The 27,633-nt window shown below is 40.9% G+C and overlaps 1 protein-coding gene across 1 annotated transcript; it reads right to left on the minus strand.

Annotated features, from left to right (window-relative positions):
* Positions 1-26,179, minus strand: znf385d (zinc finger protein 385D). The gene is made up of 9 exons (XM_018740669.2): positions 25,366-26,179; positions 18,345-18,487; positions 11,807-11,887; positions 9,784-9,891; positions 6,703-6,871; positions 2,788-3,006; positions 2,088-2,269; positions 1,101-1,202; positions 1-693 (listed from the first exon to the last, which is right to left on the minus strand). The coding sequence occupies exons 1-9, from the start codon at positions 25,373-25,375 to the stop codon at positions 463-465; spliced, it is 1,245 nt and encodes a 414-aa protein (XP_018596185.2). The 5' UTR covers positions 25,376-26,179; the 3' UTR covers positions 1-462.
* Between the last annotated feature and the right edge of the window lie 1,454 nt (positions 26,180-27,633).

The following is a 27,633-nucleotide window of genomic DNA, read 5'->3' on the forward strand; positions in this document are numbered from 1 at the left end:
AGCACTTATTAAATTATACGGGGGATATGAGGTGCAAACAACATTAACGTTCCTTGAACCTATAACCTTTAGATCTTTTACTGATGGCATTACTGTTTTAATAATTTAATAGCAAGCTGTCTGGGTTCGACATAATGTCAATAAAAAATGTTCCTCATAAACATTTACAACCTAAGCTAAACCCCCTCCTTAGAGATTTACTCAGCAAACAAACAAAAGAAAAAAACACTGCATAGTTCCCAGGTCTTGTGTTTTAACTTGCTGTGGTACACCACAACACACGAGCACAGGAGTAAATGGCCAAGCCCCAAATGTGATGAGACAGCAAGAGAAAGCAGCGCAGTTCTGAAGGTCCGGCATGGGTCGGCGGTGGGGCCAACAGCATGGGGGGTAACGATGAAAACAGTTCCTACAGTACACACCCAGGGACTGAGGCAAGGCCAGGTGACTGTGACCCCTGAGTCAATAGGGAGCGAAGAGCACGGGTGAAGGTGCGGGTCGGATCGGCCCGGCGCTTGTGCGCAGCAGGGCCGCTGGGGGTAGTGGCTGCGTGTGAAAGAGAGCGGCAGGGCCGGGCCGCAGGGGGAACGGGGACGGCGTCGCTGCCCCAGTGGCTGCCACGGCAGCCAGATGACTGGACAGTAGACAGGCTCCCAAAGGCTGAGCCAGCTCCTTCTTCAGCCCTGACTTCTCCTGAAGACCAAACACAGGGCATCACGGAACAACTCTGGCAGTGCGGAGACCGCAAGACCGATACCTCCACAAATACAGCACGTCACTCTAGCAAATTCATTTAATGTGTACATCTGATAATAAAAAGAGACGTTCTTCTTTTTATTTTATGTTCTTACTGTTCTTTCCTTCTCTCTAAAAAAATCTCCGAAAAATGAAACACATCCTCTTCTACTTTATCATGGAACGCCACACCCGGTGTCTGCTTTGGTGAATGCAGTGTACAGCGCTGTAAAACGGGGTCTTATCAGAATACTGCATAAAGAAAATCTCCTCATTTAATTTGTGATACTTTTTCATGATATCCTCACTGCGCTGACAGAATCTCTCATTTAGAGTTTGTAACTGGGAAGGAAGGAGTGACTCACTGGGTGCACAGTCTGTCCTTTTGGAGCTTTGCTGTAGGGACTGTATTTTGCTTTCGGAGGTTTCCCTGCTGCCCTGTCTTTATGTCGCCTACTGCTGATGTGCTGAAGAGGAAACAGACGATTAACCACAAGCTTGGAAGAAAGCTGTTTCGTATGATGCCTTCTTTTTTAAAACTGTCTCGCGCTTGTTGACCTATTGACCAAAGCATTTGCTTATGGATCTGATTAATTAGTTTTGTAATGAATCCATCTTTAATTTTCTTGTGTATTACGAACAAGTGACTTTTTTATTATTAAAGATTAATACAAGCACTAATGTAAAAAACGTGTACTGCATAATTTCACCAAATTAAACTATTAGAAAACTGCTTTGGTCTTTTTATATAGAGCACAAGTCAAAAGTCTGAGAACACCTCCATGAAACCAGAGCTACTTGGGCAAAAATACAGAAACTGGACATTTGAGGAGAAGTAGGTCTAATGGACCTGTGAGTCAAAATGTAAATTATTTGAACCCAGTTGCTGAGTATTTGTAAGACATACAGAGTGTGAGTGCACAAATTTTGCCTGTGTGGTTCCCATTGCCCAGCATGGCGGCGGGAGCGTCATGGCGTGGGGCCATCTGCTGGTCACAAAGTTGGTGACCTTTACCAAGTTCTCAGCCTACCTGGCTATCACAGCATACTTCAGAGGCATACTGGTCTGTCAGGTTCTGCCAGGCTAAGTGGCAGTCCAACATTCATCAGCAAGGTAACAGCCCAAAACTCAAATCATAGCTGTGCAAGAACTATGTTGAGAAGAAGGAATGTGAAGGAGTGAAATTAACTACTGACCTGGATATACTTACTATCTATGATCCTATATATTAAATGAGTGATACTACTGTGTGGGAACTTTAAAGAGGAAAAGCAGGGAAGCTAAGAAAAGAAGAGGAGTTTGCTCCACAGTGTACCTGGCAGGTCTTCCTGTAACACACCCTGTAACACACCTGTTTGAGCTGTGTCTCTGAGTTGACAAGTACATCACACGTCTCACAGTGGAACACCTTGTTCTGCAGGCCTGTGGCTGTCTTGGTGGATGCGGAAGCCTTGACTTTGACCCCCGGCCTGGGGAAGGACTTAATGGTTCCACCGCCACTCCTGGCTTCCAGCATCGTCTTGTGCTTGGTACCTGATGGTACAGGGGTGGAAATAACCCTTAAAATATCCCACACTTTAAACACAGCACATTCTGTTGCCTGAAAGTGATCGTGTTGTTTAAGTACTCTGATTTTTATTTAGGTGGTTGTGGTGGCACAGCGGGTTTGGCCTGTGCCTGCTCTCTGTTGGGTCCGGGGTTCAAGTCTCACTTGGGGTACCTTGTGGTGGACTGGCATCCTGTGTGTGTGTGTTTGAGAGAGTGAGGTTTTTATTTCCATATGTCACTGTTCCTGTCTGCTTTGAACAATTTCTTTGCAACAAAACAAAGAACCTAATCTGTAAAATTATGCTCCATTTTGGTATAAGGAAATGTAAAGCAGTTATAAAAATGTATTGCTGCATGACGTCCTGCAGCGGGTGGTAAAAATAATTTAACACAGCTCAGATTTTCTAGTTCTTTCTATTATAAGCCGAATGTGCAAGCTTCTTTGAGAGGCTCCACATAAACTTTGCTGGCAGGCAAAGAGGGGACCAAGAGACACCGCTCACCACAGTTGTGCGCCTCCAGCTGGGAGGGAGAGTTGACAGCCACCTTGCAGAGGGAGCAGTAGAGCAGACGTCTGGCTTTCTCCTCCTCCGTCTCCTCCTCAGGCTGTGGCGCACTGGGCTCAGGAATGGACGTGGGTCGCTCTTCTCCTCCCTCTGCTAGGTTAGGTCCAGTTTTGCACTGCGGCGATGGTGCAAGGGCCCCCGGTCGTTCTGCATTACCTGTAAATGCGGAGAGGGCAGAATTCTTTATGTTGCAGGACCTACTCTGCAGTCAGGCCATGTTAATGTGCTCACAGATAGAATTCTTGTTCTTTCTAAATAAATGCATTGACCCTTGATAAGTACCAGAGGCAAGGGGGCTGCATACTTACATCAAAGTTGTCAAGCCCTCATAAGCGATCTGATGCTTACGAAGTGTCGAATGGATTTAATAGAAAAATGCAATAAAGTATAATCCGTTTCCTTATTAATATGCTCTAGTGTGACACCATCTCATTAGAGTGCAAATTAACCCAGTCAGTTGACAGATTTGCATGCTGCAATGAGCAGTAATCACAGATTGTCTCTTTGTTGCACTGCCAGTCACGGGCTGCCACAGCTCTGTGAGGAACGGGCCATGGGGAAGGTATCAAAGACAGCCTCACCTGTGCTCTGCAGATGAACAAAGTGCTTCACCCTTAATCCAATAGGCTGTCAAGTGGCCTGCTCCTAAACACAGTTTAAAAAGCTTTAACTTATGTTCTAGATCCAGTTAAGACGCCGTCATTATGTAGCACACCATTAGAATTTCCTAATTCGGCTGACGTTTTTGTGCAAAACAGTTGAAATTGTTAGCTTTGTATGAAGGCCTTACATTTATCTACCCATTTAGACAGTTGAGGATGAAAAGAACTATAGCAAGACAATGATTCAAACCCAGGGCATTCCCACCTAAAGGCAACAGCCATAACCACTGTACTGCCTTCTGTCACTAGGTTTGTACTCCAAGATAATTAAAATGTTTTAGCCATTTACACAGCTTGGTAGCTTTTGCCAGAACAACTCAGGGTAAGTATCTTACTTAAGGGCGCTACAGTGGGAGCAAGGACCAAAATTCAAGTATACTGATTGCAAGACAACGACTTTAACCATGATGCTCCCTGCAGCCCCTAGTATTAAGGAATAGATTTTGTGTTGGTAATATCCAAAGAGACTCAAAGAATTGTATTAATTTCAGTGACTGCCCAATTTGTTCTCGTTACTCAAGTAAGAAAAGGGAGATACTTAATTAGCCACTTAAATGACAAGCGATATGGTGGTTTCATTGAAACATGAATTAATTACATTTACCCAATAATGTGCCATATGCCAGAGTTTAGTGTTGAAAATCTAAAGCACAAGACTAAACTGCACATGTTCCTTACACTTCCTCCTGTAGTGACATATCCATCCATACATCATCACTCATGATTTGTCCAGTGCGGGGTGGCAGTGGCCCAGAGCCTATCCCAGAATTACTGGATTAAGACAGGGTACACCCTGGACAGTACGCCAGTCCATTGCAGGGCACTCACTCCTATAGATTCATTCACACATACACATACACTACCGGCAGTTTAGAAAACTTGCACTGCTTTTTCTTTATAAATTGTGGTTACATCATGAAGATCCAGCAAATAGTGTACTTTTCCGACCCTGATGAAAAGTCTTGCTTAGTCAACATGGTTGGCTTCAACGGTTCTTGATCTCCTCTTTGGCTCCTCAGGATGGACACATGAGTACTGCACCTATTAGAACTACAGCTCTTCATATGTAACAGAGCAGCTGCGGGAGCGAAATATGTTGTTAAATATCCATATACTGAAAATATATAAATATGCTGAGCATTTCTTCTGTCTGATATACAAGTCACTAGACAGGCTGTGATCTATAGTGTATATTTTGCAGGATATACTATAAATTGCAGGATTCCGAAAAGGTCATGAAAATGGATTTGGATGTTTATGGCACAGCCGTCTTTACTCAAAACAGAGAAAAGCAACATCATCAAAGCAACACCCCTTGTTTTGATATTTTCTGCTCACTTTGACAGCTCTTCTAGTTCTTGATAAGCTGAGTGATAGGAGAGGTCATGCTAAATGCATCATATTAAAGAGCAGTCAGATATTACCTCAAATTTACCACAAATATATCCTTACATGCATTATCTGCCTTTCACCCCCCCATTAATAAAGCTAATGCAGCAGGGGGCAGAACATTTCCAGATCATCTTCTCCCTTAGGAAAACCTAGACCCTTTAGGAACTCAACTACTACAATAAATCCTTGCTGTTCTGATTTTAGGTGTAGAAAGACCTACTATTTTCACTTTGCCTGCTATTCAATGTCTATCCTACTGAAAAATGAAACCTGAAACTTCTAGTAAAAAAAAAAAAAAAAAAAAATTAGCTTGAAAAACTGTAATTAAGCAGTTCTTTTAGTGTCCAAACAGCTATTTTTTCTGCTGTGTAAAGACTTGAATAAACCATAGCCTCTGGCTTCTGAGACCTGGGCTCTGGGCTGCAGTGTATAAAGAACTCAGTCATTTCTCATTACTGACTGTAATGACTATGATCAATATGGAGGGAAAGCTTTTTTGTCTGAAAGTGACAGAGGATACATTGAAGAGGACACTCGAATAAAAGATGTTTCACTGCACAAGACAGGTTCAGAACTACTATTTATTTATAACAGTGTCAGTTTTTGACTTTGGGGAAAATTCTTCCTTACTTGTTCTTCATCTTCCATGACATGAAAATCTCCACGACACTTGATTTCCTTTCTGGGCATTTGTGAATTAAACATTTTAATTAATATGATGAAGCTGAGTAATATAACTAATTCAAAATGTTATATTTTATAATGTCATTTCTTGTGGATTCCTTTAACAATATCTCAGCAAGCCATTTTCCTCCCTGCCCTAAACACTTATGAACAATGAATTTGTCTTTCTGTTGCATCAGTTTCTATGAAAATTACACCTCTGTAATGATGTAAAACAAATTCAAAGTTTTTATTAAAAAAACATGTTTATTTTTCTTTCTATTACATGAAGTCCAGTTGACAACTGCAGATTTTTCCCAGCGTCAGCTTGTTGACAATTTCCCATTTTACACAAGATGAGCTGTTCCTCTGGCGAGGTGGTAAATGAGTTTCAGGATGGCTGATGGTTAACAGCATCATAACCGTGTGGCGAAGGCATCCGAACGAGCCACTGCTACCGTCTGCCTAGCGTGGTGCAGCACTGCAGTTATTAGTGTGGGGAACGGATCTTCTGCAATGGCTCACGCCAAGGGCCACTTCTAGCAGCACCGGGCCGGAACGAAAAAACAGCAGCTGGCCCACAGACACCTTGTCCTACGAGGCGTGCAGCTGCTCACCTTTTTCTCTTTAACCTGTACCATACCCTTCCTAGTGAACCTCAAAGTTGTTGCACACGGTAACACAGTAAACAGGATTTGTGTCACAACTCAAAAAAAACGCATGGCACGTACAGCAATACTATTTTCACTTTTAGTAATGTAAATTGTAAGTTTTGAATTTTTCTAAAGGTGTGTTTGAATAGGAATGTGGTGGGGGGGGAACTGTTTAAACTAATTTGTCCTTTAAAAAGTATTTGGCCTACTGGACAGAAATCCCGGTAGTTATTTGCATCGTCAGTGCCTATGGCTGCCGAATGCACCATATTTCTACTGAAATCGGTGTATGGTGCTACAAATCATGAATTCTTTATAGTTTGTCATGAGATCAAGTTCAAGGGAAACTCATACATGAGAATGAGATTAGATGAGCTGACAGATGCAAACAAAAGCCATTCATCAGGAGTATCCGGCTCGACGCAGAAAGACCCTGAAGAAAGGCACATATCTTGGGAGAGAAGACGGGAGAATGTCCTAACCTGTCCTGGCAGCATTCACGGAGCCCGGAGAGGGCCAGGGGCGCTTTGGCCTTGTCATGTTCATGGTTGCCTTGGCAACCATAGCATGTCTTGACTTGCACTTGGGGGCCTCAAGGGCTTTCAGCTTCTTTGCATGTTTAGTGCCATTGTAGTGGGCTGAGGCTTGAGTCTGAAAGGAGAACATGCAGTCAGTGGACAGTCAAAGAGATTACCTGCATACATCACCTTGAAGAAAAACTGCATTCCTCCCACTGCACAATCACTGGCACCACAATCAACACCTGTGTTCAGATCAGATACAGTGTGATTATACTGAGTAGGTGAAACCACTTTACTGCAAAACAATAAATAACCGAATGTATTATCGGGCTTACTGTGTTTGAAAATGACTGAACATCATAGATACCCGCAGCTCATGTAAGAATATAACACAAAAAGTTAGCATTTTAAATGGAAATACGATGGAAAATTGCAGTAGTAGAACAAATTAAAGTTGACTAAAATTACCTAGCTTTCTCAAGAGTTTGTTTGCATTTTCTTTCAATTATTGAGCAAAAGGCCTCCCACTCAAGTTAATAACATCCTTTTGTTGAGTCATATCGGCTGCAATACAAGTGAAATCCTATTAAAAGTTAATTCATACGAAATATTAACGTCAATGACAAGAATAATAATTACCATTCAATATTACCCAGGAATTAAATATTACTCTATTACATTGGAGTACAATATGGTTAATATTTTAGCTTGTCTAGTTAGCAGTCTGCTGTGTGTATTAAAGTTTTATTAATTTCCACCTCCAGAAAGTCTTCATCATAAAAGTTTGCTTTTTCCTCCAGAAAAGTGCCAAAGAAATGTCAGATATCGCTTATTCAAGTTATTTAAGATGTTCTGAGTCCTACAGATAAAAGCAAATCACAGCGTAATTCATATCTTCCAAAAGCTTATGAGTCTAATGATCACAAAGCCCTGTTTTTCTTAAGTGAGCCAGAACAATCCTTCTCAAAAGGTCAGTTCAGGGCTGTGTCAAATACCCATAACAGCAAAACGACAAAATATTGTTGATTTACTAGTCTGTCAGACTGCGTACAGAAGCCTCTCTGTTACACACAATGACACTTTTAGTGCCCATAAATCCTAGCCTTTTTTTCACTGATACCACACCTATTTCCCCAGTAAAACTTCTTCTCTCACACCACCTCAGAGACCTTAAAGGAGAGGGTATATCCCAAAAAATAAGTGGACGTAATGAAGAAAAGCGTACAAGTGTCTGTGTGAATAAAGCACAATAAGGCACAATAGGACATCCTCAGAGTAAAATAACTGTTGTTGCTAAACATGATTTATAGAACATGAATGAGAAGCAGATGACCTATATCCAATTGAAATACATGTATACTTACACTGATGATAAAATTTTTCATTATTAGATTTTAAGTGTATTTCATGTGCGCTGTACTCATACCTCCGCTTTCAGAATTCCATTTCTAACACGGAAGAGGACCTTAACTGCCCTTTTCTAAAGTCTTTCAGATGCCCTTGATTAGAATACCTCTGTACGCATTCTTGTGCTGACAACTTGGAGCACAGAGAACGCTATCAGGAAAATTACTAACATCTCCAGGGTGCTCTAATTGCCCTCTTTTCTCACTTGCCACACACTTTGTACACACACACAGACACACACATTCACTGAATATATGAGTTAAGTTCCTGTCTTGGGGATACATTTCTCCTGTTTGCATTTGTCTCTGTTTTTAATCATCACACGTCTAGGAATGGAAATGTAGAATTCCTGTGTATTTTTGAATGGCAGCTAAACATTTCTTGGAGCACTTGTTGTATTTATTTGTTTGCAAAACTCATTATGCATTTCTGTGTTGCTCAAAAGACACCGTGAGAATAAATTAAAATTCATTGTGTTACATGTGCAATCTATAATATCAGACAATGGAAAATGAAAAACTAAAGTATTAAAAGTTAAAAAAGGCAGTGTTAAGCTCATGGAATTCATGGAGGAGCTTCCTTGTTTATTACTACAGAAATCATCATCTGGAGCAGTGGTTTGAGAGAATCTGAGATTTAGTGTCCTGGATATTTTATTAAAGACCTACACCTATTAGCCACTGGAAAGACTAGTTTTCTCTTCATGTTTCACAGGGTTGTGGGCATAGCTCACGTCTGAATGCTTCCGTTCTCATGAAAGGATAAGAGATCTCGAGCTGTCGTCTTCGACACCACAAGTGGGTAGTAATGAGGCTGCACACTAACATACTTTCTAAAACTATGTCATATGGCACTATGCTTTGTGTACGTTTCATTTTCTGGGTCCTGCACATTTCACAGAGGCTGCTGATCAAGTCATAGACCTCTCTCAGTGAGCGGCGATGCTCCGCCAGACTCTTGGCAAAATAACATCCATTGATAGATGAGGAAGCGATTCACCATAAGGGTGTTTGGATAACGATTCTCCACAACTTGACAAAGGTCATTTATGCATCCCACTGGATATGCACTGGCAGACAGCAATAGCAGTAAACTATTTCTGATGGAGATTAAGTTGTCACAGTAGTGCTGGATCATCGTGATATAAACAGGATGCCTCCATTGGTCTCACTTGACCTGTTGTACAGGAGGAGCAGGATTTGATAAGAACCTCCCTGTGCTTAGTAGCTGTGATTGACTGCTTTGATGAACGCTGATTATTCTGAAACCATCTCTAGCGCAGGGGAAATAACAACTGCACTGAATGCAGATTAAGTCTTGTTTATGGCATAAGAATTAATCCCTAATTTTTGGCTAAAATGTAGTGTTTAATATTTATTTTGGTTTAAATCCAATTTCAATATAAAGTTAAAATGTTTGAAACATGTCAATTTAATTTTCTTCCTATTTACAGCTTTCCAGAGTTGGACATTTACTCAGCAAATATAGATAATTTGTATTACACATGCAGAAGTATAAATACACTGGATGACTCTTTTATGATAGAAAGAATATTTTTTCAAATAATTTGTCATAACGTTTATATTAGTTTATATAATAGAAAAGATTACAAACACGATGAGCAACTGCGCTTACCTGAGAATTAAATCTCAGTTGGCATAAACTGCATGAAGCAATAATTTTTCTTTTTGGGGGCAAAGTGACTCCAAATGTGTGATTTTTTACACCTTGAACTGGTTCCATCTGCAAAAGGGAGAAAGAATTCCTATTAGCACACTGTGGCACACTAGATTTATGCATATTTTTCAGCATTGCACACATTTTAGGACTTAAAAACTTCCCTTGAAAATGTAAATATTCTATATAACAGAACATAACCAAATAACAGAAAAAATGATATGCTCACATCCATATTATTTCATTTTTAACAGCAGTATATTTTACTAAAGTATTTCTGATTAAAGGTCTTCTAAAGGTGCAAGAGAAGTCATATTCTTACTGTGGTGCAGCTTGCATGACAGGACAAAGACATGGGTTTCTTTGCTCTTCATACCAGTTGGAGCTGACCGTTTGGACACATTTATCCCATTCAAATAATGCTTTAACAGCTTAAGTTAAAGACTGGATACATAGGTAAAGCAATTATGAGGTCATGACCAATGCGTTTACTGCGGTAAAGACATAGACAAAAGAATACATTAACTGTGACGCAATTCATCACAGCCTTTCTACAGAGAAATGTTTTTGGAGCGCACGGGAGCTTTTTGGTGGACGAGGCTGAGGTCAGAGCCAGCACACTGAGTAACATCATGGAAAGGGAGGGAAACACTTGGTTGTGTGTAAGCATGTGTGTATGGAGAAGGAAGGGAAAGGGGGCTCATGGTATGTGCTGCAAGCAGCACCTTCCGCTAATTGTGTCTAATTACCATGCAAATAGCCTCAAATTACTCTGATCAAGGGCTGAAAATAAACCCCGGAAGGCTTTCCGCGAAACAAATCGGCAAAACACAAATTACGTCTTCGTTGTTATTGGTTTGCTTTCTGTGGCAACATGAAAAATCCTTTATTCTATGCTGTGTAAGAAAAATGCCTGAATGTTGTTCTTCTATTTAAGTAACCGCAAGAATTAGCGCACATTTCCGTGAACTAAAAAGCAGCTCATTTACTGAAATCGTTAAATTATGGTCATCCAGATGTACTTGTTAGTGACAAATAATACCGATTCCCTGAAGATGCGCACAACGCTATAAAGGGGACAAATCTGTATTAAATCACTCGTCATGCCTTTGCGAATAACCTGGATCACTTCCCAGCTTCCATTTAGATAAAAATCCAGCTCAGTTTCCCAGCCAGTAATTGCTTAATTTTGGCCAAGGTTTTATGGAAGCTGGAAAAAGGTTTGCGGGGGTGCGAGCGACTCTTCCGCATGGTAAACAGTGCCTTTACTTGTAGATGCAGCCGATGAAATGGCAAGGAGGAGAGAGTGGACAGAGACACAAACCGACTCCTCCGCTTTTGAGTCTGAATCTAACATTAGCACACGTCAAACTCGCTCGCCACTCTGTGGGAGTGGGATTAATGGCCTGTCCAAAGTAATCTTTGAACCTATGTTTTTTTTTTTTCCAATTACACAGACTGCCTGTGTGAGTCAATGGGCTTTCCAGATGGTCTGTCACACACACACACACACACACACACCCCCACACACATGGACATTTCTTTTGTTGTCTTTCTCAGGATTGTCTCCCACTCTAATGCAATTAATAACTCCTATCATACCAGCGAACCTGGAAATCATATACATGTGATAAACGCACTGAAATTTGCTGCGGTTTTAATTTTTGATAGACCAAGTTTTGTTTTGTGAAAAAGTCCCCATACATGAATTTTTATGTGTACCAAAATATCTTTTCTTATTCTATATTTTCAATGTATTTTTCATTTTACTATACAAAAAAATAAAAAAAAATACCCCTTCAAGGCAGAGGTAAAAAACTCTAGAGGGGGGAGGGGGCATGTAATATTTTACCCTTGAGTGAGGCACTGTTGAGTTGCTCCAGTAAAATAACAGCTTTGGATAAAAGGGTCATATTGATAAGAACAATAGTAATAATGATGATAATGACATGAGTTTAACATGAAAGCCTGCTACACTCACAAGCAGCTGTTTGACAACCTGTCTGGTCTTCCATTCGCTGAGAGGAGGGCTTGGCTTTGTCGCTGGGAGATCCACCATGCCCTAAGAGAAGTAGTCCGAGGAGATCAGAGCATGACTCACCCCTGCGTTGACCCCAGTATTCTTCATATGCAGTGATTTACAGAGAAAACACAGCACACACAGACAGAGCATTTTACAGCAACAGGCGGTCACACGCATTCTGAGAGAGTTCTTTCGTATCATAACATACGCATAATGGTTCTGCAGTCACGTAGACTTAAGTAGTTCCAACTGTTGCGTAGGTTGAATGGATATATTTTGACAGCAACATCCCTCTGATCCATGACTCGCATGTTTTTAAAAAATCTTATCCGACTGAAATTCTTTTTTGATCAAGAGTTTCCGCTTGAGTACTCATAAAATGCCAAGGCTTTATCTGCAGCAATCTCCCTTCTAGAAGTGACGGGGAATTCCGCCTGGCGAAACATTACGTATTCCGTTTGATCAACCAAATATGTATTACCAGAGATTTCATAATACAGATAATCATTTTTAATCACTGGTTTTAAATAGGTTATGTAGCCTAGTCTGCTAATCTGATTCTAGAATTAATCAAATGTGACACACAGTGTGATTGGATCCTTTCTCTGCTATCTGTATGAAGCTGTGATTTACCTACACAATAATTAAGAGGAAATACATCACTAAATACTGTGCATCACTATTTTAACATCACTTCTTGGAACCTTATTGAAATATCTGATAAATGATATTTCACTGATACCATATACATTTTTTACATTGCATGATTTCATCAATGAGTAATGATATTTGCGTGTTCAGTTGTGTAAATTTTTAAAGTTCTTTGAAGGACTGACTAGTATCTCCATTATTTTCTTTCTGAGAGCAAGGAGCAAAGGAAGAACATCTTGTTGTTCAGCAGATGTTCTTATTATGCAGGCAAATTTTATATACAGAGTTGGTGATCAAAATAACAGAAACACAACATGAAAATGGAGTTTAACTTTGAGGAAACTAAATCACAGTTACAACTTGAAAGGCTGAGTCATGTCGGGTCGATTGTCACTTAGCAGCATGTGTTGGTTATGAAAGAGTTCTGACAAGAAATAGGCCAACTAGGCACCTGCTAAAACTGCAAAATTATTTAATGTGTTAAGGAAAATACCCTCAATAATAATGAGAGCACATGCCAAACATGGACAAACTACATTGGAAAAGAGGAACACTTGCAGGTCAAAGCCCACTGAAAAGGATAGAGAGACACTTCACAGGATAGTTGGTAAATGCCACCAAAGTACAGCCTCAAAAATTACAAGAGAACTGAATCAGCACCTCTGTGATCCAGAGTCTACAAAAACTGTACACTGTGAGATTTACAAATCTCGATTCTGTCGCAGGGCTGCCATTTGGAAACTGTTAGTATCCAGAACCAGCTCTCGACACTTAACCTGGTGTAAGGAGCAGAAGACCGGGACCCCTGAGCTATGAAATACAGTAATATGACCTGAGAAGTCACCTTTCACCCTATTTCCTGCATCCACATAGGTTTACTTTTGGAGAAAGCCAAAGGGTGCCTTCAACCCACAATGTTTGTTGTCAACTACTAAACATGGTAGGGGATCAGCAATGTTTGGGCAGATATCTTGTAGGAGCTGTTAGGTCCAATGATTGCTCTGCACGATTGTATAACAGAATATGAAGCCATTTGATAGGACCAGGTGCACTCTATGATGCAAGCACTGATCCCTCATGATGTTCCCATATTCCGTGATGGTAACAGTCTCATGAACACTAGAATGAAGTCAAGTGCCTTTCATGGTTGCATCAATCACCAGATCTGAACATTAGTGAACTTTTAGGGGATGCTGTGGCGGGCAAAGTGCAAAGTAGATTTCTACCAGCTTCTTTCCTCAAAGAAATTGACGCTTTCCTTCTTGAAGATTGGTGCAATATCCCACTACACACAATTTAGTAATTTTTAACAGCATTTCAAGAGAGATTGAATCAATTCTAAAGGCAAAGGGCAGCTCTATTCCTTATTAGGTCTGTGATCTTAATATATGGTTGCATTTCCCCCCCGTGTACACCCCCCGTATTTGCTGATTCTTATTAGGTAAAGTTACCTGCTGAACATTATAATGGCAAACTCATGAAGGGTGAATTTACCACATTATTGACAAAGCAGGCCCTTAACTATTACTTACAGTGCCTCAACATTTTCTCAACATGATGTCCAATCAGTGAAAAATGCGTGAAACATAAAGTACATTTGATATTGTATTTGATACCAGTGTATCATCTTCAAAGCGATAGGACTGATGTCCTCAACATGTTTACCTACTGAAGACCTATAAGCTGAGAAAGAATTTATGACCCTTAATTATCCAAGGTTGCAAATGTAATGCTGCTGCCCTGGCTCCTTGATTATGAAAGTAGCCATACGATGCGTAAAATATCACAATATCATATCATAAAAGCTCACAATATCATTTACATTACACACACACACACACATTTTCAGAACCGCTTGTCCCATACGGGGTCGCGGGGGAACCGGAGCCCACCCGGCAACACAGGGCGGAAGGCCGGAGGGGGAGGGGACACACCCAGGACGGGACGCCAGTCCGTCGCAAAGCACCCCAAGCGGGTCTCGAACCCCAGACCCACCAGAGAGCAGGACTGTGGTCCAACCCACTGCGCCACCACACCCCCTCCTCCATTTACATTACATTTACATTTATTTATTTAGCAGACTTTTTTCTCCAAAGCGACTTCCAATGGATACTATGGAGTGTTCTCAGCCCACACACCTTATTCACCAAGGTGACTTACACTGCTAGATACACTACTTATATCAAAAACCACAAATGCTAGCTAAGCATTAGAACTTCACCCATGATGACATCATCATCTCCATGACATGTCATATGACAAAATGTGTCATGTTTTTACTTAAATTTACTGATACAAAAACAAGCAAATAAAATTATATGCTTTTGGTTTCAAAGCAAGGTACTGTTTTATGGAAAGCTATATGAACTGTGGCTTTCAAGAGGCAAAAACACCATAATTTACTTTGCGTGGAAAAGGTTTTCGGTTTCAATTTGGCAAGGCAAACCAAGTATAACAGGAGGGATTTTTTTTTAATGCTCCACAGCGAATACCACCCAGTTGATGAAGAACAGACGCAGGGAAACTGGTCCTAATTGAGCTCAAAGTGTGAAAGTAGCACACACTCTGAGGTCATAATCTCACAGGCAGCTACAGGCAGAGAGTCAGAAACTATGAGAAACGTATGTAGTGAAACTGCAGATTTCACCTCCTCATGTACAACGTGTGTGATATTTTGGATGCCTGTGTAACAGCTGGGAAAGTCATTCACCCCAGTGGAGTCATGCTTTCATATCACTTTGCTCAGCTGTCAGACACTGCATTCAGAAGACTTAAAGCAAGAGTTCCGCAAACACGCGAAAAAGTCACTTTAACAAAATCGGACCTGGTAGGATCTTTCTGAGGATTTCTGGTTTTCATTGTCATGGATTTGCTGGGCTTCCCTTGTTTTTTCTATCTTCCCATTGTGCTCGGCTACTGTCCAGAAGGAACCACGTTTCCAAGCTGTACAAATCCCAGACGCACTAATTCCTCTCTAGGCATCGCTCATCTGAATGTGAAACACTACAGCAGACCTTCTCTAGTGTCTACTGACACAATAAATTTCCATATTTTGAAGAGCACTCTGAATATTGTTGGCATAAATAAGTAATTGAGTGTTTTTGTCATGATCTAAGGATGTAAAAAAGCAACATGCATTAAAATTTATAATCTCCCACATCCAATATAACTCTCTCTTTCTGTGACATTCGTATACCTGGACACAACCTTGCAATGTATTCCCTGTGGTTTGCTCGCTTAAAAATTGCACCTTACGAGAACATATTCGCAGTTTTCTGCATGTCATTAAAACACAAATGTTTTATTTTTAATCAAATGGATGGGTGTCAGCATTCTGTCAGCAACAGAGCGCACCGATAGATCCAGCTGGGATCGTGCATTCGCTCTTCATCTTAATCAACACACTCCAACGCAACCTGCTCAGGCACATCCACGGAGTCCAAAGGAAGAGATCCTGAGGGAACATGGAAAGGAGAGTGATCTCGCCAAGTTGGAGCTTTCCAACCCTCATGGTAAACCGATGCTCACAGGAGGCCTCACAGGCACCATGGTACCAAGCATTCCTTCCACATATACCTCACCGATCACAAAAGGCAAACGACACTCTTTTTGCATTAGTCTTTGTGAGACTGATGCAGAAAAAAGCATCTGCTTCAGGAATTAAACCGGTGCGCTATTCTTGAAGGGCACCAAGGCAGAGCCGACATGCCTTTCTCGCGTCTGACAGCAGTTTCCAGTTTTCCAGGCAGCCGTTGCCGGGGAAATCGATAGCTCAAGCCGATGATTGCGCAACATGAGAGAAATCGGTCCGTATCGTTTCCGAAAGACAGATGTAGAATGTTGTTGACTTGACAAGCAATATTTTTTGGCATGGAAGCAATGCCTTTGCTTTCGACAGTTTTTACGGTGCATCGTCTCCCACTTACCCATAACCCTCTGCCTTTGTTGCTCCGCACAGGCCTTTCCACCACGTTAGCTTTCTGAAAGCGTTCCTCTTCCTGTTTTCACATCTAGACATTAATTTAATTAGCTTTTCTTTCACTACAGCCCTTCCAGTCTGTTAAGCACTTTTGCACTTGTGATACGACACCGTGGCTCTCCGCTGTCCTTCACACAAGGCTTCCGCTTCCTCCTATCTGGAGCCGTCCAAGCTCCTGTCAGTGTTTTTCAAACACAAACCTTCTGTTTCTAATAAAATAAACCCTGCGATCCAGACCCCGTGCTCCTATTTAAGAACGTATACTGTTCGCGCTATCACTTGCGCAAGCCCCAACAACAGCAAGGTCGCATACGAATAAAACTTCAGTTGAAATAAACGTACCGTTCCGCCTGAAAACTATTTGAAAAGGGCTCCTTGAATCCTGAAGTTCTCAAGTTTGACCGCAAAGTTTTAGGACTTCTTATAGCTGTATAGACTCAGTTGGCAAAAAAAGTCATTTTAAATGTTTTAAAAATCTCAGTGATACGATTGCAACGGAAAAGTGTGATACATCCTTGAAGGAGCTGCTTATCAGAAGGACTTCTCTGCCACCAGTATGTACAGTTACAGTTTAGAATCAGTCTCATCGCTGCAAAGGTATTTGAGGTCATTGTTGCAAGGAAAATAAGAGTCCGGCATTGCACATGATTTATCGCAGTGAATTAATGAGCATTTAAATAAGTGGCTCACAGTCATGCGAATAGATGGGATTTCATGCAGCAAGTTATCCACAACCAAAAGAAACACTCTTTAGTCCAATTTATCAATCCCATCTGCCATTAAAGAGCTCTCTGCAGCACGCCCACATTCCAAAAACCATGGCAACACATATACAGAAATCAAACAAGTCCAAAATGAGATTCATTACGGGGCTCAAGCTTGATTAACGCTCTTGCACACTCCCAAAACAATGCCGGTTAGGAAAGTGTGCGGCGTTTAAGCGTACCTGAGCGCTCAGTTGTATTAGTTATTGCTGTAAGTGAATTCATTTTGTCTTCTCTTTCAGTAGTGAGGTTGTTAGCAGTGTAAAATCTGCACCGGTACAGCCCACTGAGATGGTGATCAATAAACACTGATCTTAGGGAGCCACACTGGAAAATGGTTTATAAGCACAGTGCAAAAATATGGATAAGGCACTGGCCTCACACAGGCACGGCAATTTCAATGTGATGTTACATATAGGCACATTACATGAGAACATAATTGTCTTTCAAGCAAATAATTATAAATTTAAAAAAAAAAAAAAATACACTTACTCTTTGTACCTGACCCTGGACCTGACTGAAGGAGATCCCACACAAACGAAGGGGCAGTCGTATATACGAGACTTTCTCTTATGCCCAAGCTGAAGGGTCCTTAGAAAAATGTGAAATTACATAGTAGCAGCGCCTAAATAAGAAGCACCGTTCTGCACCAAGGCCCCTGCTGTGTCATGAGAGCAATCCAACTCTGCCAGCGTTGCAATCAGAGAAATACACCTCTTACACACAGGGGCTGGATGATAAAACACTTACAGACTTACTTCCTCAATTACAGCATAATAAATGGCTGTGTGGGTCACCCAGGCTCAAGAGGCACAAAGCAACGTTTTAATTTTCCTGGGTGCAGCGCAGAGACTCAGCAAACAAATGTAAAAACTTTTTTCTTTGGATGACTTCCTGAAAGACATATGAAAGAAATAAAAAATATGAAAAGAAAAAAAAAAAAAAAAAAAGACTGCTTAGAATGATAAGGGCGACTTCTGTGATTTCTTTTCCTGAGCGCTACAGGAAGATTGCTGTTTATGCACAGAATGTATTGAAATGCATGCTGTGACTGTAGCTCCTGTGGAGGGCGTCCTGTGGACAGTGGCTGCCTGACACTCACCATGCTGAAGCTGGGAAGGAGGTTCACTGCCATGGCAGGGTCCATGGCTAATGGGAGGAACTGCTTCACTCCTGGGGAGGGCAGCAGAGTGGCCACTGCGGGGCGCACCAGTGCTGGCAGAAGGGCACTCTGACATGTGCTTCCTGGCCAAGGGGAGGGAAATACGATCATTTGCGTGGCTGCTCATGTACTACCAGGTGTTTGCCGCAACGGTAAATAAATCACTTTTAGGAACTGGTGAAACAGAAGGTACTGAATATACTGCGTCGCACACCACGGTGATCTTATGCAAAGCATGACTGAAAAGAGGAAAATAATTGGGTGCAAGACTTGTACCAGAACCAAAAAGCCAGTCAGCATCAGCAGAACATTTTGGTGGAGCTCTCCAAGCACTTTGATGGCTGTCCTAGGAAAGGCAACACACAAATTATACGTGGAAAGTCACTCTCAGGATTCTGCCACGCAAACAGTGCCAAGTTACTGAATGAACTTGACCTGTTGCCAGTGAGCGAAAGCTTTATAAATTAGTTTTCCAGTCATTGTGTGCAATTTATGGAGCTTGCTGTAATTTCTTTTTAGAGGGGAGACACTTGAGCACAAAGCTGTACCAACGTGCTGCGCAACGTGAGAAAAATCTATTACACGCTAAATTCGGGCAATTTCAAAGGTTAAATTAAATAAAGACAAAGAATATTTTTAGAGATCATTCAGTGCGGGGACAGCCGTTCACAGTATACCCTGCTTAGGCCTTTGGTCTCCTGAATAGCAGCTATTTAGCCTCCCCAGGACAGATTTCTGTGCCAATTTTAACGTTTCTTGATTAAGAACAGCTCGAAATGACCGTCATTACGTTCAAAGTTTGACTTACAAAAAAATCTATATTTGTTTGCTTTATAATCACATATTTTACTACTCTTTACAAAAAATATTTAATCCAAAAATAATTTCCATACAGAAATATATTTTTGCACTTGGCAGTACTGTACTAAATTATGCTTACGCCTTTGCTTTTTATGCTACATTAAACTCAGAAAGTTTTGTATTGGAAGAAACACTTGGTTTTATGTCAGCGAATAAAAATTAAACACCAAGATGTATTTCATTTAGTCCAGTATATATGACTTAATGCATTGCAAAATTAGAAAAATATTTATATTACAACATTAAAGCAAATCAGCTAAAATGTATGTTTTCCTTTTCTTTGTAAACTGGAATAAACTGTATAGGTTTATGTAATACAGTATGCTCATGTAACATTCACAGAAACTCCAGGAGAGTTGGTAGTGTAGTGGTTAATGCTGCTGTCTTTGGATCCTGAGATCCCAGGTTCAATCCCCATCTCTGGTTATAGTACCCTCAAACTAGGTGCTTATGCTGAGATAACCATAGTAACTCTGTCCAGCTGTGTAAACAGACAAATAATTCTAAATGTCTTGAAATTGTAAGGTGTCAGAAAACATGAATTTGAAGGTAAGACCAGTGTAACTGTACAGTGTTAAACCTTTGAGTGTCCTGAAGAAGATGTCCAGCAGCAAATGTTCTTCCTGGGATGTTCCACGTTATTGAACTGATTTCAGAAGTCCTTTATTAACTTGCAATTGTTCATGTTTCCCAGGACCAAAGTCGTTTATGTTTACCCTTTACAAGTTTCGGACAAATCCCAACCTGTTCTAAAAATCCAGGCCGTCTGTTAATATATCGGCTGTCAGTCATTTTTCATCCATTTTTAAGTCTTGTGTTACTCAGCCTCCAGTGTCAGTTTGACTGGTCTAATGGGTATTTCTCCTGCTGAAATTCTGTCTCTGCTAAGAAATGCTGTGCCATCCATCTCCAAGTTTCCTGCGAATATTCCATGTGCTGCATTGATTCATCTGTCATGAGACTTTAGGTACTTCTTCTAACTGTTCATCTGGGTCCGATTCTTTGTGACTTCATAGTCTTTACCATGCCAGTGCTGTCTGCAGCTCTATCCTTAAGCTCTTCCAAGGTTTGCATTCAGAAACTTGTAGCCTATATTTAAACAAAATCTCATCTTTTCCTCTATGTTAACAACTATGATCTATGGTGTAACTATCATTTGATGGGCATTTTCAATAAATGCTAATGATTGTTATTAATGGTATTTTTTATTTAAATGTATATACGGAGTAATGTATATGTACCACTGCTATTTTTTTTATCCACTCTAATATCTGCCAAGTTATTGTGAAGCATTGAATAGGAACACAGTTCGTTTAAAAAAAAAAAAAAAAAAAAAGAATATTTTTGTGAAATCACAAAGCATAATATAAAGATATTAAACATTTAGCTAAACTTCACAGAAGGCAAGGAATGGCATAATCTTTGGATTTTCCTTTATTTTTGTGTAATGGGTTAAATGGTAAACAAAGAGGGAACTAGTACATGTCTTTACAATGCTTTTGCTCTGTTTCAGCAGTCGATAAAACATGCCTGGTCAGTCCTGAGCCGAACAAGCTGCAGAGCGACTTACGTTTTGTTATTAACTTTTTGAGCAACTGAAAAATTGTAAGAATCGTTCTACACCAGAACTTTGGTCATAATTACATTTTTTTCATATAAATCAATCAATCACATTGTCTGAACCGCTTGTCCCATATGGGGTTGCGGGGAGCCAGAGCCTAACCTGGCATCACAGGGGGTAAGGCTGGAGGGGGTGGGGACACCCAGGATGGGACGCCAGTCTGCCGCAAGGCACCCCGTGGGGGGGTTACTGTGAAAATAAGTTACAAAATACATTCAATTAATTCAGGGGTTATGGTCTATAAAATTTTTTGAAACAGTTATAATAAATACAAATACTTTTTATTGTAATAGTTCTGTTAACTTTGGGTGACATTTTAGAAAAAAATAAAATAAAATGAAACCTTTAAAATGCCTTTTAAACAACCAAAAATCTAAATACATAGACGCCACACACTTGTTTCAAAACTGATTGTTGATCAATTCATTGGATAAGGAGTGCAGTTTATCTTATCTTATTTCTGATCCCAAACACGAGGGAACACCAGACATGAGCTGTAAACATTGGGAACATTTGCAATTTATCCATCACACATTCCTCTTGTGTTTCTGACGGCTATTCACTGGCCCTGTGAAAACAGCTCAGATTCGCTCCACAGTAAACAGAAATTCAAGAAAAGACTGATAAGCGAAGAAAAGGCCATGAAAAAGTAAATAAAAGAAATGTAAAAGATAACCACGTCTTCAAAAATTCATGACCCCTTGTGAAATGAGGAGGCAGTGTGCTGTGTTTTGGTACAAACATGAGATTGCTTGGCTTAATATGGGCTGATACAGATAAACTAAATAAATGAAAACACACATTGTACACAATCAGCTAAAAAAAAAAAAAAAAAAAAAAAAAAAAAAAAAAAAAAATCAGTGAACTGTGCCCAGACAATATAAAAGCACACTTTTGAACTAAAGCAAAGGGTACTTAGAGTAACAGGGTCACCATGATATAAACAGCAGGACAACTAGTGGTGTAGTGGTTAGAACACCTGCCTTTGGACCCAAAGGTTGCAGGGCTGAGCCTCACCTTTGACTGTAGTACCCTTGAGCAAGGTACTTACCCAAAATTACCCAGCTGTATAAATGGGTAAATAATTGTGACCTTAACATTGTAAGTTGCTTTGGAGAAAAGCATCAGCTAAATGAACAAATGTAAATAAACACAATTCATCCATGGCCTTTTTGCAGTGCCATCAGCTGGAACACCACATGCTTATGTTCTTGTGGTATAGCTTTCGTTATAAAATTATTATTATGAAAAAAATAATTATGTCGTGATTTCTTCGGATTGTGATAAGCGTCGTTTCTGTGCCTCCATGGCTGAATAAATATGTACAAACCGAAGACAGAAACTGAACACGGAAAATTGACTTTAAATAGAGGGAGTTCCATTATTGCGTTCTTGCACTTATTCATCTGCATCCTGCAGTACAGGGTTTATTGTGGATTTAAAGTCAAGTACATTAAATTTTGTTCAGCACTGTCTGATGCAAGATTTATGATCATTTTCTGTCCCATAATGGCCTCCCCTCAGCTAAAGCTTTTCACTTCTTTTCCTTCAGACCTTGATTAAAATCTTTCCGCCCTCACCATAGCCAAGTACCCCCCGTCTGCTACTCCAGATAAGGTCTCCTCGGAGTAGCCAACTTATAGACCATGACACAGTTCCTGCACATTCCCCTTCCACCGGGCAGATCAAGGCTCTTCATCATCGCCGTTGTACTCCGGCGACAAGCGAATCATGGTGGTGTTCCTTCTCACATACACCCTCTGGACATCATCTTCCTGTCGTACCTTTGTCGCCACCACTAAATCACCTTTTAGCGAAGGTTGTCGGTGGCAGTTTCACAAAAAAAAATATCAGGCCCACATCTATTCAACATCTGGCAGCATTTTCAAGGTTTGATTTATGCTTGATTTTAATTATGTTTTCGTTGACCCTATACATCCTAATGATGAACAAATTTTGTTTGTCAAAGATGCCATAGAAGGTAAGGAGATGGTTAATTATGGCTCCGGTTCAAAAAAAAAAAAAAAAAAAGTTCAGGTTTTTGTGTATTAGGTTAAACATGCTCATATTTATCAAGTTACAGATTTTGAGAATGGGTCTTTTCTGATTTGCCGGATGGGTTCTATTGTATTTTATCTTCCACAGAAAATAAGCCCGCATATTTAAAACAAGACTTATTTACTGAAGAACACGATGCATTCTCCTCACTTGAACCTGTTTTATCATTTTAACATTTTTATTTTACATTTTCTTCTGGCTCCGAAGAGGGAAATGAATCATAAGAACCATGACCCAAGTTCCTTTTCCCACCGTCTCCTGCAGAGGGTTGAATGTTTTCTTTCCATCTAAACTACTTCTAAATGTGCGATTTGGAAGCGTTGGATGCGAATATGAAAATTAAATTCAGAAGAAACATTCACAACATTGAATCAAATGTTTAAATGGATACATGTGTACTGCTTCCCAGATGCGACCTTTTCATCTCTTGAAATGCTACTAGTGTACATTCTAAAACACCTTAATTAAGATTATCACAATAATTAATATTGCTGATCGGGAAGTTCTTTGATTACTCCATAAGCTCAATGTTTTGATCGGAAACACATGCATTTGATATTACTCGCTCTTATTTTAGTAAATATTATTCTATTTTGTGTGTTCGCAGTGAGCACTTAAGAGTGAGTCATATCTACGTACTTTCCAGTCTATGGAGATATAATGAATCTTTGGGAAGCACATTTGTTTACCAAGCCAATTTAGTTCACCAACTGAAAGAAAGAAAAATTATGATATTTGTTTTGATATTCACTGTCTTAGCTTTACTCTCATTTAGGGAAATAAGATGGTAATTTAGCAGCAGTGTATGAATTAGGCCTGGGAATTATATAAATAATTAAGCAATGCAGAAGTAATCCGTCCATGTGGCATATATTTTGATGGTCCTTCGCAGTCTGTAGCTTTTTTCTTATTTGGTGAAACATTCAAACACATGCATTAGCACGGGTCCAAACCTGGCACCTAAGGTCTTGCCAGCTTTTTCTTTTTGCTGGTGTAGGCAACCAGACAATTATTAAAGGGCGGTGTTAGTTAAATAAGCAGCATCATTTAAAGTCTTTACATATAGAAAAAGATTTTCATAATGCTGCTGGTCATCTGAATTTAAGATTTTTTTTGTTCTCGTTTATCGAAATTTGCTCAAATTTTGGCTGGAAGAGAACGGCTACAGCAGTTTTAAGTGATACTCCATATGGCTGCCTCGCTACACACATCCATCGTATAGCCTACAATCTGAGGTTAACCAGGCAGCTATTTATGGTCTATAAAATACATACCACAATCCCAGATATACACTCTGCCCCTCACACTCAAACTCTAATGAGTTCAAAGGAACCAGCCACACCAGCAATCTACGAAATCTACGGTTGTTATATTCCTATCATGCGTGAACTCTACAAATGATGCAAACTACATTTGGAAAAAAGACATTTCTGTTAAAGACTTCTATGTGTGCACCTGTGTATACAAAATTTCAGATTACATGCACAAAAGGTGATGTGAAAAGAGCATTTATAACAAGTTGTCTTATTTTTGACATTTACACTTTGCTTATGCTTACGTAAAAAATGTATCTTTAATTACAAGTCAACACTGATCTTCATTTACTACCGTTATAATTGATTATTGATTTTTGGACCTTAGAAGTGCTATTTGTCTAGGCTGGATTGACTTGCACAGCCACAATGTCACCTGTAATCCTGTACCTCCAGAGTCATCAGAATCAATCCATCTCTTTCGAAATCTTCGAAGTATCAGTACTAATAAAAGGCATGGGTCAGATCTCACAAAACAGACATCCCCCCGGGTTCCAATGACCTGATTTGATACCAACAGACGAAGACTTGCAATAGTGCTTCTGTGCATCAGAATTAAAAACATTCTGGCCATTTTTGTACACAGAACAATATTATGGAAGCCATTATCTCCCTTTCTTCAAAGGGCAAATTTCTTTACTGAATTGTTTCCTCTTTCGGTGATTCAGTGCTCAGAAATGTTTTACTTAACCAGAATACATTCAAATATCAGTTTAATATGTTGTAATAATTTGTATTGGATATGCAGTAAAAATGCGATTTCAGTTTTGGTACCTTTTAAAAGTGGCAGAGTTTTCATTTGCACTTTAATTTTTGCTTGCTTTTATTTCTTAGATAAAAGCCATATCCTACTACACTGTACATAAACGTATGGTGAAATTAAAGCTCCAGACAATCTAATGAACAGTCATCAGGTAGTCAGGATGGCATATTTAATGGCTAAGACCACTGACATGTTCATTATACGCAGGATAATTTCCCACATTTTCCCCATTATATTCCCACATTTTCCCCATTATATTCCCCCCCCCAAGCTCTGTTTCCTCCTCTCCATGTGTTACACCTTTTCCCCCAAGGCAGCTGATTCAGGCGTCTCCCACTCACTCACCGAAAAACATGCTGCTCTTCACTGGTCACACATCAAGAACTCTCTCTCCTCCCTGGTAACTTTGGCGCATCAGCGCATGCTGGAGACATATTGCATTCCACGCTTGGGGCTACAGCCTGCGAGGTGTCACAAGCTGTTATCCACCCGGTCCGAGGGTCGCAGGACCATTGTCCTCTGCTCTTTCCCTTTAGGTTGTGTGTCTGCTCCACTCCTTTTCCGCAAGTGGCTCTCCACTCCTCCGTGCTCTCCCTGCACCCGGTCCCCACCTGACTCCCGAGATGCGCTCTCTTTCTTCGCTGCGCAGCCCAGCCCCGCGCTCCTCCTTGTGCAGCTGTCCCTCTCTCTCCTTCCAGAGAGCTCGGCTCCTGCCTCTCTGGCCCTCCTCCTGCCCCACTCCTGTGCCTCCCGTCTCTGTCGTGCTCTTTCTCTCCAGCTGTAATCCGACTCCTCCTCGAACAGCTCTCGCAGAGCCGGCCACGCAGGGATTTGGGCAAAGCTGCCTGCGAAAGACCCCCTGCAGCACATCGCCTCGGGCCCCCCCCACCCTCCCAGTCATCCCCGTGGGGACGGCCTCAGGCGGCGGAGTCTCAGGGAGCCGGCACCCTAACAGGAATCACGGTCCCATTGCCACGATAGCATCACCGCACCCAAACTGCCGAGCTGCGGGGAAAACTGGAGCAAAAGCCACAGCACATGGACTTTGAGCATTTAGTTCGCGCAGTCAGAATTAGGTTCTTTCTCACTCTAGTGTGCGTGCACACGTATGTAGAAATGCTTAAAAAAAAATCACTTAACAAGGCTCTCACAAATTTAATGCTGATGAATGTGGCGGGGGGAAAAAAAAAAAAAACCCATCACTGCACTTATAGATTACTGAACTTGAAACACCCTACAGAATTAAATGCGGTGATCTCGGTACCCGTTCCGCAGGAACTTGTTTCACGTAGGCAGCGCACATACCGTTTCAATCGCAAGCCTATTAAACCATTGTCTCCGCGTGATGCCGTTTTTCCCTTCCGCAGTCTGCGGATCTCTTATGGCACACGGCTTACCGTGCGCATCTGTACATGATTAGCCCCTGATCCTCCCTGTCTTTCCTGTCTCGCCACATGGGCCTGCTTTAAACAAATAAAGTAAGTGTATTCCGCATGCAACAGCAGCAGCAGCCCCTCTCCGGCCCTTCCCAGCCCGCTCATCGCACCGTAGCCGGTAAATGTGTTTTTTAACCTTGACACCGAAGTGTCAGCGCTGGAAGAGTGCATTATCCGTCACCGTGAACAGCGTTTAGCTACACCGGGGCACCTGAGGCCCAGCGCAGCGGCACACGCGAATACAGCGGGATGAACCTAATTAATCACGCTGTCATTTTCGTGACGCTTTTCATTAGTCACACCGGTATCTGATCAGCGCTATCTGAGGCTGTGCGCTTAAAATGCGCCTGTATCTAGAAGCTACCAGCCGCTATCTCGGGGATGGAGGAGGAAGAGGCACCCGGTCCACGTGGAACGAGAGCAGGTTTCCGCAGAGCAGAACGAGCTATGTCGTAAACACTTAGCAAGCCGCTCTCGACGCGAGTGGAGGCTCTCGCCTCGGGGAAATGAGCAGTGACAAGCTATACGGCCTGCGCAGACACCATGCCGTTGGGATCCTGTTGGCTCTGTCAAGGTGCCTCGCGTCAAGCACACAAAGCCATCTCTCTTCAAGGTCGCACTGCGAAGACATCTCCCAGTTGCTAAAACCCACATTTTAAATGTTCAAAGGCACTTAAGTGAAATGTCACATGGGTCTTATTGATGCCTGTGAAACTTAGTCGGTCTCGTGTTATACGTATTTCCTCTCATTTTGTCAACTCGGTACAAGAGAACATTGAACAACAGTACTACGTATATAGTATATTTTCTGATGCTGTGATTTTTTTTTTTTTTTTTTTTTTTTTTTTTTTTTTGACCCAGTGTTGCTGCTGTTGTGAGTAAAATGAAACAATAAGGGAAAATAAAATAAATTTTATCATTTAAAACAGTAATTCTCTTTCATATAGGAGTATTCACATTTACCTGATGCTTTTCTCCAAACCAACTTAGAGTGTCAAAGTACCTACAGTTATCTACCAATTTATAGAGGTGCACAGTTTTTACTGAAGCAGTTTAGGGTAAGTATCTTGCTCAAGGATACTACGACCGGAGGTGGGATTCAAACTTGCATTCTTCAGGGCCTAAGGCAGCAGTTCTAACCACTATACTACCAGAATATGCCATTGACTGGTATGTA

Source organism: Scleropages formosus, chromosome 18 (genome assembly GCF_900964775.1).
Source record: "Scleropages formosus chromosome 18, fSclFor1.1, whole genome shotgun sequence".
NCBI lineage: Eukaryota > Metazoa > Chordata > Actinopteri > Osteoglossiformes > Osteoglossidae > Scleropages > Scleropages formosus.

What these genes read in the sequence shown, in the direction of transcription:
- znf385d (XM_018740669.2), bottom strand. An exon ending in CAGAGACACAGCTCAAACAG is followed by an intron (nt 1,203 to 2,087) that starts GTGTGTTACAGG and finishes TTTCCTCTTCAG; the next exon opens with CACATCAGCAGTAGGCGACA. An exon ending in AAGGACAGACTGTGCACCCA is followed by an intron (nt 694 to 1,100) that starts GTGAGTCACTCC and finishes TTTGGTCTTCAG; the next exon opens with GAGAAGTCAGGGCTGAAGAA.